This window comes from Pelecanus crispus, chromosome 20 (assembly GCF_030463565.1).
Source record: "Pelecanus crispus isolate bPelCri1 chromosome 20, bPelCri1.pri, whole genome shotgun sequence".
NCBI lineage: Eukaryota > Metazoa > Chordata > Aves > Pelecaniformes > Pelecanidae > Pelecanus > Pelecanus crispus.
The window spans coordinates 6961625-6975909 of record NC_134662.1 but is presented as its reverse complement, the minus strand read 5'-3'; the positions used below and the strand labels follow the sequence as shown (position 1 = coordinate 6975909).

The window sequence follows — 14285 nt, the reverse complement described above, 5'->3', positions numbered from 1 at the left end:
CACCTTTGTGGGGCGAGCCTGAGTCCCCCATTGTTTTGCTGTTAGAGGTGGCACGCTCTGCAGCACCGACGCGGGGAGGGTCTCGCCTAGCCCCACGCTGCGGGGATGGGGCTGCCTCCGGCCTCCTTCCCCTCCCACCCAAGCGTTCTGCACCCCCCAGCTTGGTGACAAACCCCTCCCCGCTGGCTGGAGAGCAACCGGGTTTGCTCAGCTCACCGGCAGCCACCACCTGGTAATAAATCGGATGTGTCAAAGCCAGTTGCCTCTTCATTTTCCAGAGCAGCAGCTTGTACACAGGCAGCAGGTCCTGCTCATGTGGGTCTGGCAGGGGCAGCCCCAGGGACCCCCACCCTGATGAGCCGGGTCCAGGCACCCACCGGAGGAGCTGCCCCAACCAGGACCCAGCCTGGACCCCTCCCTCACCTACACCTTTTGGCTTCCTCCTTATCAAGGCACCTGCTTCTAATTGACGAGCAGCTTCTCGCTAATTAACCCGCTCTCACAGCCTGACAAGTGGCTCTCTGGCATGGGCTGCAGGGCCAGGGGCTCGTGGGGCATTTTTGGGGGCCAGGAAGAAAAGGCTGCTCCCCCCATCCCAATTAGCATTCGTCGCACATGCATTGTAATTAGCCCCTGCAAATATTAATGCTGGAGATGGGGCTCAGCGCTGGGGTTTGTGGTGGAAGGGGTCAGGAGCTGCTCTGTGGGGCCGGCAAAGCTGGGGGGGGTCCCTGGCCACGCAGAGCCCCCAGCTGTGTCCTGCTCCCGCACATCTGCCCCCCTGCCCCCCCGGCTCCAGGCCAGGATCCCGGGAGAGGGACCTTTGTTCTGGGAAGAGACAATGCAAGGAGCCATGGCGGGGGGCTCCCCAGCCCTCCTGCCCCCCCCGTGGTCCCCGAGCCCCCAAAAACCCCGGGGCAGCGGGGGAGGCGGGGCCCCCTGCCCGTGACGAGCTCCCCGGGGGCGTGGGTGATCCCGCGGGGGGGGGGGGCTCCGTCCTCCCCCCAGACCCCCGAAGGCCCCGGGCTCGGCTCCCCCCCAGCCCCGGCAGCCCAGGGCGGGGGGGGTCCCGTAGCCGGCCTGCCGCCCCCCCGGTGTCCCCCTCCCTCCTGCCGCTGTCTCACGGAGCGGGGAGCGTCCCGGTGTCCCCCGGGGGTCCCGATCCTCCTTCCCCCCCCCCGGCGCGCCCCCCCCGTTGTCCCCGCGGGGTCCCGCCGCCCCCCGCGGGTCGCGCCCCCCCCGTGCCGGTGCCCCCCCGGCGGGGCGGGCGCGGGGCGGGGGGGGCCGGGGGCTCCGGTCCGCGCCGCGCGCGGCGGCGACACAAAGCGGCTCCCGGCGGCGGCGGCGGCGGGGGGGTCCCGGCGCGCCCGCGGTCCCGGTGCCGGGCGGCCCCGCCATGGCCAAGTGGCTCCGGGAGTACCTGGGCCGGGGGGCCCGGCGCTCCCCCCCCCGCCCGCCCCAGCCCGACTACAGCGGCGGCGAGCGCCGCCCCCCCGGCCCCGGCCCTGGCCCCGGCCCCGGCAGCGGGGCCCCCCCCGCCGCTCCCCCCGGCGCTGCCCTCCGCGGCCCCGCTGCGTCCCCTCGGCACCGGCTGGTGCGGGTGGGGGGCGCGGGGCCGGGGGGCGGCCCCCGCCGGCTGGAGCAGGTAGGAGCGGGGGGCTGCGGGGGGCAGCGGGGCAGCACCCGGTGGAAGCGCCGGCACCGGGGGGGGCGGCGAAGGGAGCGGGGGGTGCGTGGGGCAGCGCGGGGGGCTGGGGAGGGGAACCGGGGGGCACCGGGGAGCGGGGCCGGGGGGCACGGCAGCACCGGGGGGCACCGGGAGCACCGGGGAGCGGGACCCGGGGGCACCGGGGGCGGGGGGGGGGGGGCTGAGAGGTGCGAGTGGGGCAGCCGGGAGAGAGCGGGGGGGGCCGAGGAGCAAGGACCGGGGGACCGGGGGGCACAGAGGGGATGGGGGGGAAGAAGGGGAGCGGGGGGTGGGGACCGAGAGGGGCTGGGGAGAAGGACCGGGGGCACCGCAGGGGGCTGGGGACGGGGAACCGGGGAGAGCCAGGGGGTCGAGGGGGGGCAGTGGGGCACCCGGGGGAGGAGCTGGGGTCACTGGGAGAAGGAATTGGGGAGGGGGCTGGGGGTGGCAGGGTCGCTGGGAGAGGGGGAAGGGGAAAGGGGTCAGGGGACAAAGGGACCCGGTGGAAGCGTGCGAGGAAGGGGCTGGGGACACCCCCATCAGGGGCCTGGGGGAGCCTGCGGGGTCCCGGGGACGGGACCCAGGGACTGGGGACCTGGGGGGGGCAATGGGGTCCCGTCCCACCCAGGGCACCCACCCGCAGGGCCCCGGTGAGAGCGAGTACTCAGAGCCCTTCGAGGGGGAGCAGGACTCGGCAGCCGAGGGTGGCTGTGAGGAGCCCGGCGAGGCCACAGGTGGGTGACACCCTGGGCACCCCCCAGCACCCGTCCCTGCGGGGGTCCCGCGGCCGGGGTGCCTCCCACCCGTCCCGTGCCCGCCGAGTCTCCCAGCCCTGCATGTCCCCAGGGTGCCTGCGGCAGGGCGAGGGCCGGCAGGCGAGGCCCCGGCGGGGACCCCAGCTCTACGACACCCCCTACGAGGAGTGGGAGACAGCAGGGGAGGGCCCGGGGGTGCCCACCATCCGGGAGAGCCGCCTGCCCCGCGACGACGAGCGCCCGGCCGATGAGTACGACCAGCCCTGGGAGTGGAAGAAGGATCACATCTCGCGGGCGTTCGCAGGTGACGGCATCCCAGGGCGCTGGGTGCCACCCTGGGGTCCCCCAGCCCCACGTCCCTCAGCACCCACGGGTACCGCTCCTGTCCCCCCCCCCCCCGCCCGGCGTCCCCCAGCACCCATGGGTCCCACCGCGGGGGGGGCAGCGGGACGCCGTGGCAAGGCAGAGCCGTGGTGGGGGCACCCGGGACGTTCCTTTGTGCGCAGGCACTGAGAGGTGCCCCCCAGCAGCAGGCAGGGCTGCTGGGACCCCGCAGCAGGGTGACACCCCCCCTTTTGCCCCCACAGTGCAGTTTGAGAGCCCCGAGCGCTCCCCCAGCCTGTCCCGGCAGCTGCCGCGGCCCCCCCGGCCCCCCGCAGGCGCCAGGCCGGGCTGCCCCCCCAGCCCCAGGCACGTGGACACCTCGCTGCCCCTGGAGAAGCAGGCGTGAGTCTGGGGGGTCCTCCATGGGGTGGCATCAACGTCCCGCTCACACAGCGTGGCATGGAGGCAGCCCTCTGGGGTGGAAGGTCCCCCCGAGATGGGTCCCCATGGCGTGGAGGGTGCTCCATGGCATGGACGGGTCCCCATGGCGTGGAGGGTGCTCCATGGCATGGACGGGTCCCCATGGCGTGGAGGGTGCCCAATGACATGGACGGGTCCCCACGGTGTTGGGTGCCCCATGGCACGGATGGGTCCCTTTAGCACGGAGGGTGCCCATGGATGGGTGCCCCACGCCATAGTCGATCCCCATGATGTAGAAGGTGCCCCACGGCGCGGACAGGTCCCTGTGGGGTGGATGGGTCCTCGTGCTGCAGAGGGTGCCCCGCGTTGCTGATGGGTCCAAGCGGTGGGGACAGGGACCCACGGCATGGAGGGTGCCCCACAGCGCAGATGGGTCCTGGGGCCCCCGCGCTGTGCGGTGGGGTGCCACTTGCCAGGCGCTGGGGTGACGCACGCCGCTGCGCAGGTGGTACCACGGCCCCATCGGGCGGGCAGGCGCCGAGACGCTGCTGGCGCTGTGCCGCGAGGGCAGCTTCCTGGTGCGGGACTGCGAGACCAGCCCCGACGACTACTCGCTCTCGCTCAGGTGAGCGCGGGGCCGGTGGGGAGGGGCGGGGATGGCCCCGGGGACCACCCAGGCCAGGGGAGGTCACGGGGGGGTGCTCGGGCGGAGGGGCTAGGCTGCGAGCACGGTGCTTGCATCCACGTGCCGGCGCATGTTTGCATGTCCCCCCCGTGATCCACGCCGATGTGCGCCTGCGTGTGCAAGGTTGGCCGGGCCGTGTGCCGCCTGCCTCAGTTTCCCCTCCCCGCCCGCAGGAGCAGCCATGGCTTCGTGCACGTGAAGCTCACGCGGACACGGGAGCAGCACTTTGTGCTCGGCCGCGCCGGGGCCGCCTTCGCCTCGGTGCCCGAGGCCGTGCGGCACTACACGGCACGGGCGCTGCCCGTCCGTGGTGCCCGCCACCTCTCCCTGCTCTACCCCGTGGCCGTGCAGCCCCTGTGAGCCCAGCGCCACCGGAGACCCCCAGCCCTCCCCGGTCCCGCAGCGAAGCACCCCCATTAAAAGCCAATGCGCAGCCCGTGCCCGCTGTGTGCTCTGCGGCGTGGAGGCATGGCGACGCTCGGGTCCCTCTCGGGCTCACCCCTGCAGCGCCTCGGGGGACAGCGGGACACCCCCAGGCAGGACGGCGTGGTGGCACTGCCACCGCTCTGTCCTGGTCCCGCCAGCTGGGCTCCTGCCCTGGCGCCTGCTCCCACCACCCCCCAGGAGCCCGGAGGTCCGGCAAGGGGGGGTCTGGGCAAGGGGGGGTCCGGATGTGGCCCCCCCCGCTCCGCCACAGGACCCGGCCTTGGGGGCAAAGCGCGGAGGTGACGCTGCTTGGGGTCGCCCGATGCCAACTGCACGGAAGCGCAGCCCTGCAGCGGGGGGAGGATGATGGCACTGGCCCCCCGGGGGGGTCCGTGCCGGGGGGAGCTGGTGCTTCCTGCGCCGTCGGCGCAGCCCTCGCGTGCCAGGAAACAAGGCCGCAGGACCGCAGAGCCGCTTCCCTCAGACGGGGGGGCCGGGGAGCCTGCTGCCCCCGGCCAGGCGGCGGCCCCCCCGGCAGGCTGGGCACGAGCTGCCCACACGCAGCGGGCCGGGCTGGGTGCGCCGGGGGGCACCGGATGCCGTGGGGTGGGTGCTGCGGGCGCCGCACAGAAGACAGCGAGCGGGGTGGCAGGATGCTGCAAAACAGCTTTTTGGGGGCTTTTTCTGCAGAAAGGCAGAGCTGGGGGGGTGCCCCCCCAGCCGGGCGTCGGCAGCACCCCGGGGCGCGGATCCTCTCAGGGCGGGGGGCGGCGGGGGGGTCCCAAGGCTGCCGCACCCCCCCGGGTACGCTCTGCTCTCCATCACCAGGGTGGGGGCCACAGCTTCCGGGGGGGGCTGCGCCGAGGCGGGCAGCACGTTCATGTAGATGCCTGTGTCTGGGGGGCAGCGGGGGGCTGGAGAGGCGCAGGGCCGGGCGCGGCCAGCCCTGTCCCCTGAGACACGGCCGGTGGCGGGCACAGCCGGGGCACCCGCTGGGTGCCCCCAGACCCGGGAGGTGCCCTGGGTGAGCCCCGGTGAGTGGGCGTGGTGCAGCGGGCGCGGGGGGTACGGGCACAGGGGTATTTGGGCACAGGGGTAGGTGGGGCAGGTGGGCATGGGGGTATTTGGGCACGGGGCAGGGTACAAGGGTAGGTGGGCAGGGGGGTATTTGGGGGGGGAGGAGAGGGGCGTGGGGGTGTTTGGGCATGGGGTAGGATGGGCCCAGGGCAGAGAGGCACAGGGCAAAGGGGGAGGGGGTATTTGGGGACAGGGTATTGGGGGAGGGGGTATTTGGGGACGGGGTTACCTGAGTTCCTGCGCCAGCACCAGTGGCCGAGGAAGGCCAGCCCCAGGAGGAGGGCCGTGCCCCCCAGGGCCCCCACGAGCCCCCACACCAGCCCTGCAAGCACATGCAGCTGGGGCCACCCCCTTGGCACTGCTGGCACCCGGGCACAGGGGCACCGGGACGGAGGGGACGGTGGGGGACAGCAGGAACACACTTACCCGCCTGATGGCCGCCGTCACTTGCTGCCGGCAAGGGGAAAGCAGAGTCAGGGTGTTGACACCCCTGTCCCCACCCCCGTCCCCGTCCCCGTCCCCATCCCCATCCCTGTCCCTGTCCCTGTCCCTCCTGCACTGTGGCCACCCCGAATCCTCTGGGCATCTCCCTCCGTGGACCCCATCAAGCCCCACGGCGATGCCACCTCCCCGGGCCCCCCGAAGGCCCCTGGGGAGAAGGGGCAGAGCGAGGGCCCCTGGTACCTGTGCTGACGCTGAGCAGGGTGCCGTTGCCGGTGGCCGTGTCGTGGCGGGGGATCTCGAGGGTGACCCGACAGACGTAGTGCCCAGCGTCGTCCCCCTGCGCGTGCTGGAGGCTGAGGGTGGCACAGGGGGGGTGCCAGGCCAGGTGGGAAGCGGGGGGTGCAGGAATTCGGGGGAGCGAGGGCGGCGGGGTGCAGGCGGGTGGCACACAGCACCTTGCGCTCCGTGTCCTTCACCCACTCGAGCCGCAGCAGGTCCCAGGGCCCGGCCGTCAGCACCTGGCAGCCCAGGGCCACGCTGCCGCCCACCGTCACCCATGCCTCGCTCGGATCCTGGCTCACCTGCAGGGCACCCGCTGCCGGGAACAGCATCGGGGTCGCGGGCTGCCACCCGCCGCCCCGGCGGTCCCCAGGGCCACCCATGGGGCTGAGGGGACTGGGGCACCCCAGGGACCACGAGCCGCATTTGCGGCCTGCACGTCCTCCCTCACCGCTGCCTCCGGCGATGCGCCGCTCTGCACGTCCCTGTCCCCATCCTGCCCCCCCCAACCTCTGTCCCCATCCTGCCCCCCCCAACCTCTGTCCCCTTCCTGTCCTACACACACTGACCCCATCCTGTCCCCTCCCCGTGTCCCCATCCATCCCCGCTGCCTCCGCCCCGTCCCCCCAGCACAGCCATGTCACCCACCTCTGTCCACCCACCCATCCCCATCCTGTCCCCATGTCTGTCCCTCCCTCTGTGTCCCCAACCCCTCTCGGTCCCCCCTCAGGACAGCCATCCCCAGCAGCCCCCCCCGCCCTGGCCATCACGCAGGGGCCAGCCTGAGCCCCGTGCCCCCCAAAATGGCCTGTCCCCAACCCCACAGCCTGGCCATAGGGACCCAGGCACTGTCCCCTCTGTCCCCCCAGCCAGCCCTGTCCCCCCACTCACTGCCAAGGATGAGGATCCCGAGCCCCCACATCCCTGCGGCAGCCCAGCCACCCCGCTCCGGGTGATGCCGGCCTCGCTCCCAAAGCGCCGCTGCCTCCGAAGCCTCCTGACCCCTTGTCACCCACCCTCGCTGTGACGCCACGGCTTCCTGCGCCGCGCTGCACAGCCCGGGGGCGTGGGACGGGGACGGCACCGGGACGGGGAGCGGGACGGGGGTGGCACCGGGACAGGGAGCGGGACGGGGATGGGACGGGGATGGGATGGGATGGGGATGGGGTGGGATGGGATGGGGTAGGGCAGAGGGACAGGGATGGGGATGGGGTGGGGATGGGGATGGGACGGGGATGGGATGGGGTAGGGCACAGGGATGGGACGGGGATGGGATGGCGATGGGGATGGGACGGGGTAGGGCACAGGGATGGGATGGGGATGGGATGGGGATGGGACGGGGTAGGGCACAGGGATGGGACGGGGATGGGATGGCGATGGGACGGGGATGGGATGGCGATGGGACGGGGTGGGAGGGGGATGGGGTGGGGATGGGATGGGGATGGGGATGGGACGGGGATGGGATGGGGTAGGGCACAGGGATGGGACGGGGATGGGACGGGGATGGGATGGGGTAGGGCACAGGGATGGGATGGGATGGGGATGGGATGGGGATGGGATGGGGTAGGGCACAGGGATGGGATGGGATGGGGATGGGACGGGGATGGGATGGGGTAGGGCACAGGGATGGGATGGGATGGGGATGGGATGGGGTAGGGCACAGGGATGGGATGGGATGGGGATGGGACGGGGATGGGATGGGGTAGGGCACAGGGATGGGGATGGGATGGGGATGGGATGGGGTAGGGCACAGGGATGGGATGGGATGGGGATGGGACGGGGATGGGATGGGGTAGGGCACAGGGATGGGATGGGATGGGGATGGGATGGGGATGGGATGGGGTAGGGCACAGGGATGGGATGGGATGGGGATGGGACGGGGATGGGATGGGGTAGGGCACAGGGATGGGATGGGATGGGGATGGGACGGGGATGGGATGGGGTAGGGCACAGGGATGGGATGGGATGGGGGCACCACCCGGAGCAGGGGCAGGGGCCGGCACCCCCTCGGGCCCCAGCCCTGGGCGAGGGGGCCTGGGGTGACCCCAGCCTGGCCCCTGTGTGGGGGACCCCCGGGGGGGGACGCGTCCGGGCCCTAGGGCGGGCGGGGCCCAGCACGGCCTCACGGGGAGAGCTGGGGGGGTCCCGTAGTGCAGGACCCCCGCGGCCCAGCGTGGCGGAGCCCCCCGGTACCCCCGCGCCTGCTGTGCCCCGTGCTGGGGACGGGGGTGCCGCTGCCCGGGGGGTCCCGGCCCGCCCCCTGCCCGGGGTGCCGGTTTGGGAGGGTGTCAGGGGGTCTCCCTCGGGGGGGGGGGGGGCACGTTCGCGGGGGCTCTCAGCCCCCCCGTGCCCGGGGGGGTCCCAGCGCGCCCCGGACCACAACTCCCAGCATGCCGCGGGGCGGCGCCCCCTGCCGGGCGGGAGGACTACGCTCCCCGTCGTGCCCCGCGGCGGGTGGGGGCGGGGCGGGGGCGCCGCTCCCCCTTTGTTGGTGGCGGCGGGGCCGAGCGGCGGGGCCGGCCCGGTATGGGCGACCAGGTGGGGCCGGGGGCGAGGGGGGGAGCGGGGGAGGAGCGGGGGGAAAGGGAGACGGGGGGGATGGAGGGGGAGGGGATGGGGGAGAGATGGAGGGGGGAGATGGGGGAGAGGGGATGGAGGGAGAGAGGGAGGAAGGAGGGATGGGGGGAGGGATGGGGGAGAGAGATGGAGGGAGCGGGGATGAAGGAGGGATGGAGGGAGGGATGGGGGGAGAGAGATGGAGGGAGCGGGGATGAAGGAGGGATGGAGGGAGGGATGGGGGGAGAGAGATGGAGGGAGCGGGGATGGAGGGAGGGAGGAAGGAGGGAGAAGCAGCGAGGGAAGAAGAGGGGATGGAGGGGATGAAGGTCTGCAGCAGGAAGGGATGGAGGTGTGGAGGAAGGAGGGATGCAGGCCTTAAGGATGGCAAAGGAGGGAGGGAGGGGTGCGGGAGGGAGGGAGGGGTGCAGGAGGGGTGCAGGACGGAGGGGTGCAGGAGGGGTGCAGGACGGAGGGAGGGAGGGGTGCAGGAGGGGTGCAGGAGGGAGGGAGGGGTGCAGGAGGGGTGTGGGAGGGAGGGAGGGGTGCAGGAGGGGTGCAGGACGGAGGGAGGGAGGGGTGTGGAAGGGAGGGAGGGGTGCAGGAGGGGTGCAGGAGGGAGGGAGGGGTGCAGGAGGGGTGTGGAAGGGAGGGAGGGGTGCAGGAGGGGTGCAGGAGGGAGGGAGGGGTGCAGGAGGGGTGCAGGAGGGAGGGAGGGGTGCAGGAGGGGTGTGGGAGGGAGGGAGGGGTGCAGGAGGGGTGCAGGAGGGGTGTGGGAGGGAGGGAGGGGTGCAGGAGGGGTGCAGGACGGAGGGGTGCAGGAGGGGTGCAGGACGGAGGGAGGGGTGTGGGAGGGAGGGAGGGGTGCAGGAGGGGTGCAGAACGGAGGGAGGGGTGTGGGAGGGAGGGAGGGGTGCAGGAGGGAGGGAGGGGTGCAGGAGGGAGGACAGCAGGAGGGGTGCCAGGGTGTCCCCCCCCGGCTGCTCTTGCCCTGCTCTCACACGCACACTTGCCAAGTCATCCCGCTCCCGCCATGCCGGCAGAGCCCCGGCCGCTGGCTCCCCACGGCGCCTGGCACGCCTGGGGAGGGGGGACGAGGGGCCGGGGGGCCGCGGGCAGGGGGGGCCGGGGGCGCTGACCGCGGGCGGGGGGGGGGGGGCCGGGCAGGAGGCTCTGCGGAAGATCATCACCACCCTGGCCGTGAAGAATGAGGAGATCCAGAACTTCATCTACTCCCTCAAGCAGATGATGCAGAATGTGGAGGTACCGGGGAGCCCGCCCTGTCCCCGGGGACCCCTCTCCCCGCCCCGGCACACCGGGGTCCCGCGCCCACCTGGGTGGGCACCCCGCTGACGCCCCGGGCGTTGTGAGCAGGCCAACTCGTCGCGGGCGCAGGAGGACCTGGAGGGCGAGTTCCAGTCGCTGTACACGCTGCTGGACGAGCTGAAGGACGAGATGCTGATGAAGATCAAGCAGGACCGCGCCAGCCGCACCTACGAGCTGCAGGTCAGCGCCCGCCCCGCCCGCACCCCCCGCCCCCGGCACCCTCACCCACCGCTGCCCCTCTCCCTTCCCCACGCCAGGCCCAGCTGGCGGCGTGCGCCAAGGCCCTGGAGAGCTCGGAGGAGCTGCTGGAGGCGGCCAACCAGGCCCTGGGGATGGCCAACCACCACGACTTTCCCCAGGTGCGTCCCCGCCGGCGCGGGGGGATGTCCCCCTCCGGCCGCCCCCCGCGCTGGGGGTGTCCTGGCCCCCCCTCGCCGGCTGGCCGATGCCACCCTGGGGCTGCGCTCACCCCGGGCAGGCACCCTCCTTCCTTTCTGCGCTGGGCACTGGGGCGACGCTGGGCTGGCTGTGCCCGCTGCGGGGCTGGGAGGGAGCATGGAGACCCCCGGGGGCGATCCCCCACCTGCCCGGAGCTGCCCCGTGTCCCCTTTCTCCTGAGACAAAGGGACACCATGGCGGGGGCACCGGCGGGCGCACGGGGCGCTGTGCCATGGGGATGCTGTGGCGGGGATGCGGGGATGCTGGGGGTACCGCGGCGGGGGTGCTGAGCTGCTGGGGTACCGCGGCGGGGACGTGGGCGCGCTCTGCCACGCTGGCGCTGGAGCGGGGGTCCGGGCACGCTGTACCGCGCTGGCTCCTGGCACTGCTGTCTCACCTGCTTTTTTTTTTCCTCCTCTTTTCCTCTGCGCTCGCAAGGCTGCCAAACAGATCAAGGATAGGTACGGCACCCCCGTGCCCCCCAGTCCCTCCTCCCGGCCAGGGCCCCGCGGCGGGTGGCCCCGTGGGTGCTGGGCTGGCTCTGCCCACCCTCCCCGTCTCCCCGCAGCCACGCAGGGCAGGGGGTGAGCAGTCAGGGCTGGGTGGGTGCCTGGCTCCCGGCCCCTCTGACCCTCGTCCCCGTGTCCCCCGTGCAGCGTGACGATGGCACCCGCCTTCCGCCTCTCGCTGAAGGCCAAGGTGAGCGACAACATGAGCCACCTGATGGTGGATTTCGCCCAGGAACGCCGCCTGCTCCAGGCCCTCGCCTTCCTGCCAGGTATCGCCCGCAGGCAGCGGGTGCCGGCGATACGGGGACACGGGGCGTGGCGGGTGGGTTTCTCCCGGTGCGAGGGGGCACAGCGGGCTGTGCCAGCCTGGCAAGGGTCGGGGTGCAGGGCTTGAGGGGTCTGCTGGCTGCCAGGGGATGGGGTGAGGAGCTGGGGCGTGCCGGGCCTGGGGCACCCTGTGGTACCCCGTCCAGAGCGCTGAGAGGGTGCCAGGGATGGACGGATGAGGGGGTTTGGATGCCGTGCCTCGGGGTGCGGCGGGTGCCATGCCCGGGGTCTCTGGGATGCCACACGTGGGGTCCCTAGGGTGCTGTGCCCAGGGGTCCTATGGGTGCCACCACGCCTGGGATCTCTGCGGTGCTGAGCCGATGGGACCTGTGGGTGCCCCGGGGGGTGCCCAGGGGGGCGGGGGACACCCTGGCTGGCAGCAGCGCTGCGGTGGTGGGGGGACACTGGCATGGCTGCTCCCACGGGCAGTGCCCAGCACCCCCGAGATCGACCTGGCCGAGTCGCTGGTGGCCGATAACTGTGTGACGCTGGCCTGGAGGATGCCCGACGAGGACAGCAAGATCGACCACTACGTGCTGGAGTACCGCAGGACCAACTTCGAGGGGCCGCCCCGCGCCAAGGAGGACCAGCCCTGGATGGTGGTCGAGGGCATCAAGGGCACCGAGTACACCCTCTCCGGTGAGGGCACGGGGGCAAAACCGGCCCCAAATGTGCCAGGCTGGGAGTGGGCACCGCGGGTGGCAGTGGCCTGGGGCTGTCCCAGAGGGCTGGGTGGCAGTGCCAGGCTTTGTAGGGGACATGGGGGTCGCGGTGCCCCCACCCCATGCCCCGCTTTGTGACCCTGCTGTACCCACAGGGCTGAAGTTTGACATGAAGTACATGAATTTTCGGGTACGGGCATGTAACAAGGCTGTGGCAGGCGAGTTCTCCGAGCCAGTCACTTTGGAAACGAGAGGTGGGTACCGGCGGGCGGCAGGGCACCCGCCACCCCCCCGTGCCACCCCATGCTGCCCCTTCCCAAGCGTGCCAGGGGCCCACGCCCCCCGGCGCCAGGCGGGGGGGGGGGGGGGGTGCGCTGACAGCGGCTGTCCCCAGCGTTCATGTTTCGGCTGGACGCCAGCACGTGCCACCAGAACCTGCGGGTGGAGGACCTCAGCGTGGAGTGGGACGCCACGGGTGGCAAGGTGCAGGACGTCAAGGCACGCGAGAAGGACGGCAAGGGCAGGACGGCCTCACCTGCCAACTCGCCTGCCAGGTAATGTCACCCCCCCTTGTCACCCCAGCATTGCCCCCACCCCGGGTACCGCCAACCCAGCCCTCGCTGCTGCGTCCCTCTGTCCTAGGGCGGTGCAGTCGCCCAAGAGGATGCCCTCGGGGCGCGGGGGCAGAGATCGCTTCACCGCCGAGTCCTACACGGTTCTGGGTGAGAGCCGGGGGCACCCAGCGGGTGCTGGCGGGGACCCTGCAGGCACAGGGGTGCAGGAGGGGACAGGCGTGGAGGGGAGAGGGTGACTGAGGGCGTGGGGGGGGGGGGGATGTGGGTGGGCACGGGGCACCCCGAGGGGCCTGGCGGGGCTGGGGACGGGAGGGGGCACCCGGTGGGTGCAGCAGGCAGAGCCGTGCCCTGTGCCCGCAGGTGACACGCTGATCGATGGCGATGACCACTACTGGGAGGTGCGGTACGACCGGGACAGCAAAGCTTTCGGCGTGGGGGTGGCGTATCGCAGCCTGGGCAAATTCGATCAGCTGGGCAAGACCTCGGCCTCCTGGTGCCTCCACCTCAACAACTGGCTGCAGGTCAGCTTCAGCGCCAAGCACGCCAACAAGGCCAAGGTGCTGGACGTGCCCGTGCCCGACTGCATCGGCGTCTACTGCAACTTCCACGAAGGTGGGTGCGGGACGGGGTGGGGATGGGGCGGTGCTGGGGTGGGCGTAGGGACCGCCACCACGATGGGCATTGCCACCACGATGGGCATTGCCACCAACCACCACAGGCATTGCCACCACGACGGGCATTGCCACCAACCACCACAGGCATTGCCACCACGACGGGCATTGCCACTACCATGGGCATTGCCACCACGACGGGCATTGCCACCACCACGGATGCTGTGCCAGGGGTCTGCAAGCTCTGTGCCCACCTGTGCCCCCCTCCCTGCGCCCCCCACCCCTGTGCCTGCAGGGTTCCTGTCTTTCTACAATGCCAGGACCAAGCAGCTGCTCCACACCTTCAAGGCCAAGTTCACACAGCCGGTGCTGCCTGCCTTCACGGTAAGGGGCAGGCAGGGCTGGGCAGCTCCCCCGGGGCTGCTGGCGGTGGAATTCGGCCCCCCCCCCATCCCTGTGCCAGCCCTCCCCTCCAGCCCAGCCGTGCTCCTGTGCCCGCAGGTCTGGTGCGGCAGCTTCCACGTCTCCTCGGGCTTGCAGGTGCCCAGCGCGGTGAAATGCCTCCAGAAACGCAACAGCACGGCCAGCAGCTCCAACGCCAGCCTGCCCTAGAGCCATGCCCTGCTCCGCGGGCACCCCAGGCAAGAGCACTGAATGTACCCTTATCCCCTCCCCAAACCCCCCCATACGCTGTGCTGGCAGGGCTGTGCCAGCCCCCAGAGCTGGGGTGCACCAGCACCCACGGCCCTGCCAGCTAACACCCCCCCCCCCAATCCGTGCCACCCACCCCCATCGCTGGCACCGGGCTGGGCACGTTGCCCCTCACCATCGAGAGCTGCTTCTGGCCTGAAGAATAAATTGGGATGTAGGTGTGACGCGGCCGTGGCACGGGGCGCCGGCTGGCACCAGCCCGCGGTGGGGAAGGGGGGTTTTTTTTTGGGGTGGTGGTCTCAGTGCCACCCCCACAGCACGAGGAGCCAGGACGGGGCTGAGCGGGGCAGTGTCTTTATTCAGGATGGCACCTGGGGTGATGCCCCCCAAACAGATGGGTTGGGGGGTCCATTGCTGCCCCCCCCCCGGCTGTGCCCCCTGCACCCCCTCTCCCCAGTGCCACCCCAGCCCCGGGGGGGCCCAGGCTGAGGGGATTGGGGCGGGGGGCACCGCTCCCAGCTGGTTCCTGGCAC

General features: G+C 72.3%; 3 protein-coding genes across 3 annotated transcripts; 2 read left to right on the top strand and 1 right to left on the bottom strand.

Annotated features, from left to right (window-relative positions):
* The first annotated feature begins 1396 nt into the window (after positions 1-1396).
* On the top strand, positions 1397-4231 carry SHD (Src homology 2 domain containing transforming protein D). The gene is made up of 6 exons (XM_075723810.1): positions 1397-1645; positions 2331-2421; positions 2534-2746; positions 3030-3168; positions 3692-3811; positions 4045-4231. The coding sequence occupies exons 1-6, from the start codon at positions 1397-1399 to the stop codon at positions 4229-4231; spliced, it is 999 nt and encodes a 332-aa protein (XP_075579925.1).
* A 56-nt stretch (positions 4232-4287) lies between these two features.
* TMIGD2 (transmembrane and immunoglobulin domain containing 2) lies at positions 4288-7019 on the bottom strand. Its single transcript, XM_075723875.1, is given in 7 exon segments — positions 4288-4372; positions 5106-5193; positions 5604-5696; positions 5801-5824; positions 6059-6206; positions 6208-6428; positions 6995-7019. Coding segments are annotated over 7 exon segments (684 nt in total).
* A 1604-nt stretch (positions 7020-8623) lies between these two features.
* FSD1 (fibronectin type III and SPRY domain containing 1) lies at positions 8624-13713 on the top strand. The gene is made up of 13 exons (XM_075723701.1): positions 8624-8635; positions 9821-9916; positions 10028-10159; positions 10237-10338; positions 10856-10878; positions 11074-11195; positions 11683-11892; positions 12071-12169; positions 12310-12469; positions 12558-12637; positions 12851-13102; positions 13397-13485; positions 13603-13713. Exons 1-13 carry the CDS (start codon positions 8624-8626, stop codon positions 13711-13713), a joined length of 1488 nt encoding a protein of 495 aa, XP_075579816.1.
* Positions 13714-14285: the final 572 nt, after the last annotated feature.

What these genes read in the sequence shown, in the direction of transcription:
- SHD (XM_075723810.1), top strand. Translation starts at nt 1,397, where the DNA reads ATGGCCAAGTGGCTCCGGGAGTACCTGGGCCGGGGGGCCCGGCGCTCC. An exon ending in GCCCCCGCCGGCTGGAGCAG is followed by an intron (nt 1,646 to 2,330) that starts GTAGGAGCGGGG and finishes ACCCACCCGCAG; the next exon opens with GGCCCCGGTGAGAGCGAGTA. An exon ending in GGAGCCCGGCGAGGCCACAG is followed by an intron (nt 2,422 to 2,533) that starts GTGGGTGACACC and finishes GCATGTCCCCAG; the next exon opens with GGTGCCTGCGGCAGGGCGAG.
- FSD1 (XM_075723701.1), top strand. An exon ending in GCCAAACAGATCAAGGATAG is followed by an intron (nt 10,879 to 11,073) that starts GTACGGCACCCC and finishes TCCCCCGTGCAG; the next exon opens with CGTGACGATGGCACCCGCCT. An exon ending in CGGTGCTGCCTGCCTTCACG is followed by an intron (nt 13,486 to 13,602) that starts GTAAGGGGCAGG and finishes CTGTGCCCGCAG; the next exon opens with GTCTGGTGCGGCAGCTTCCA.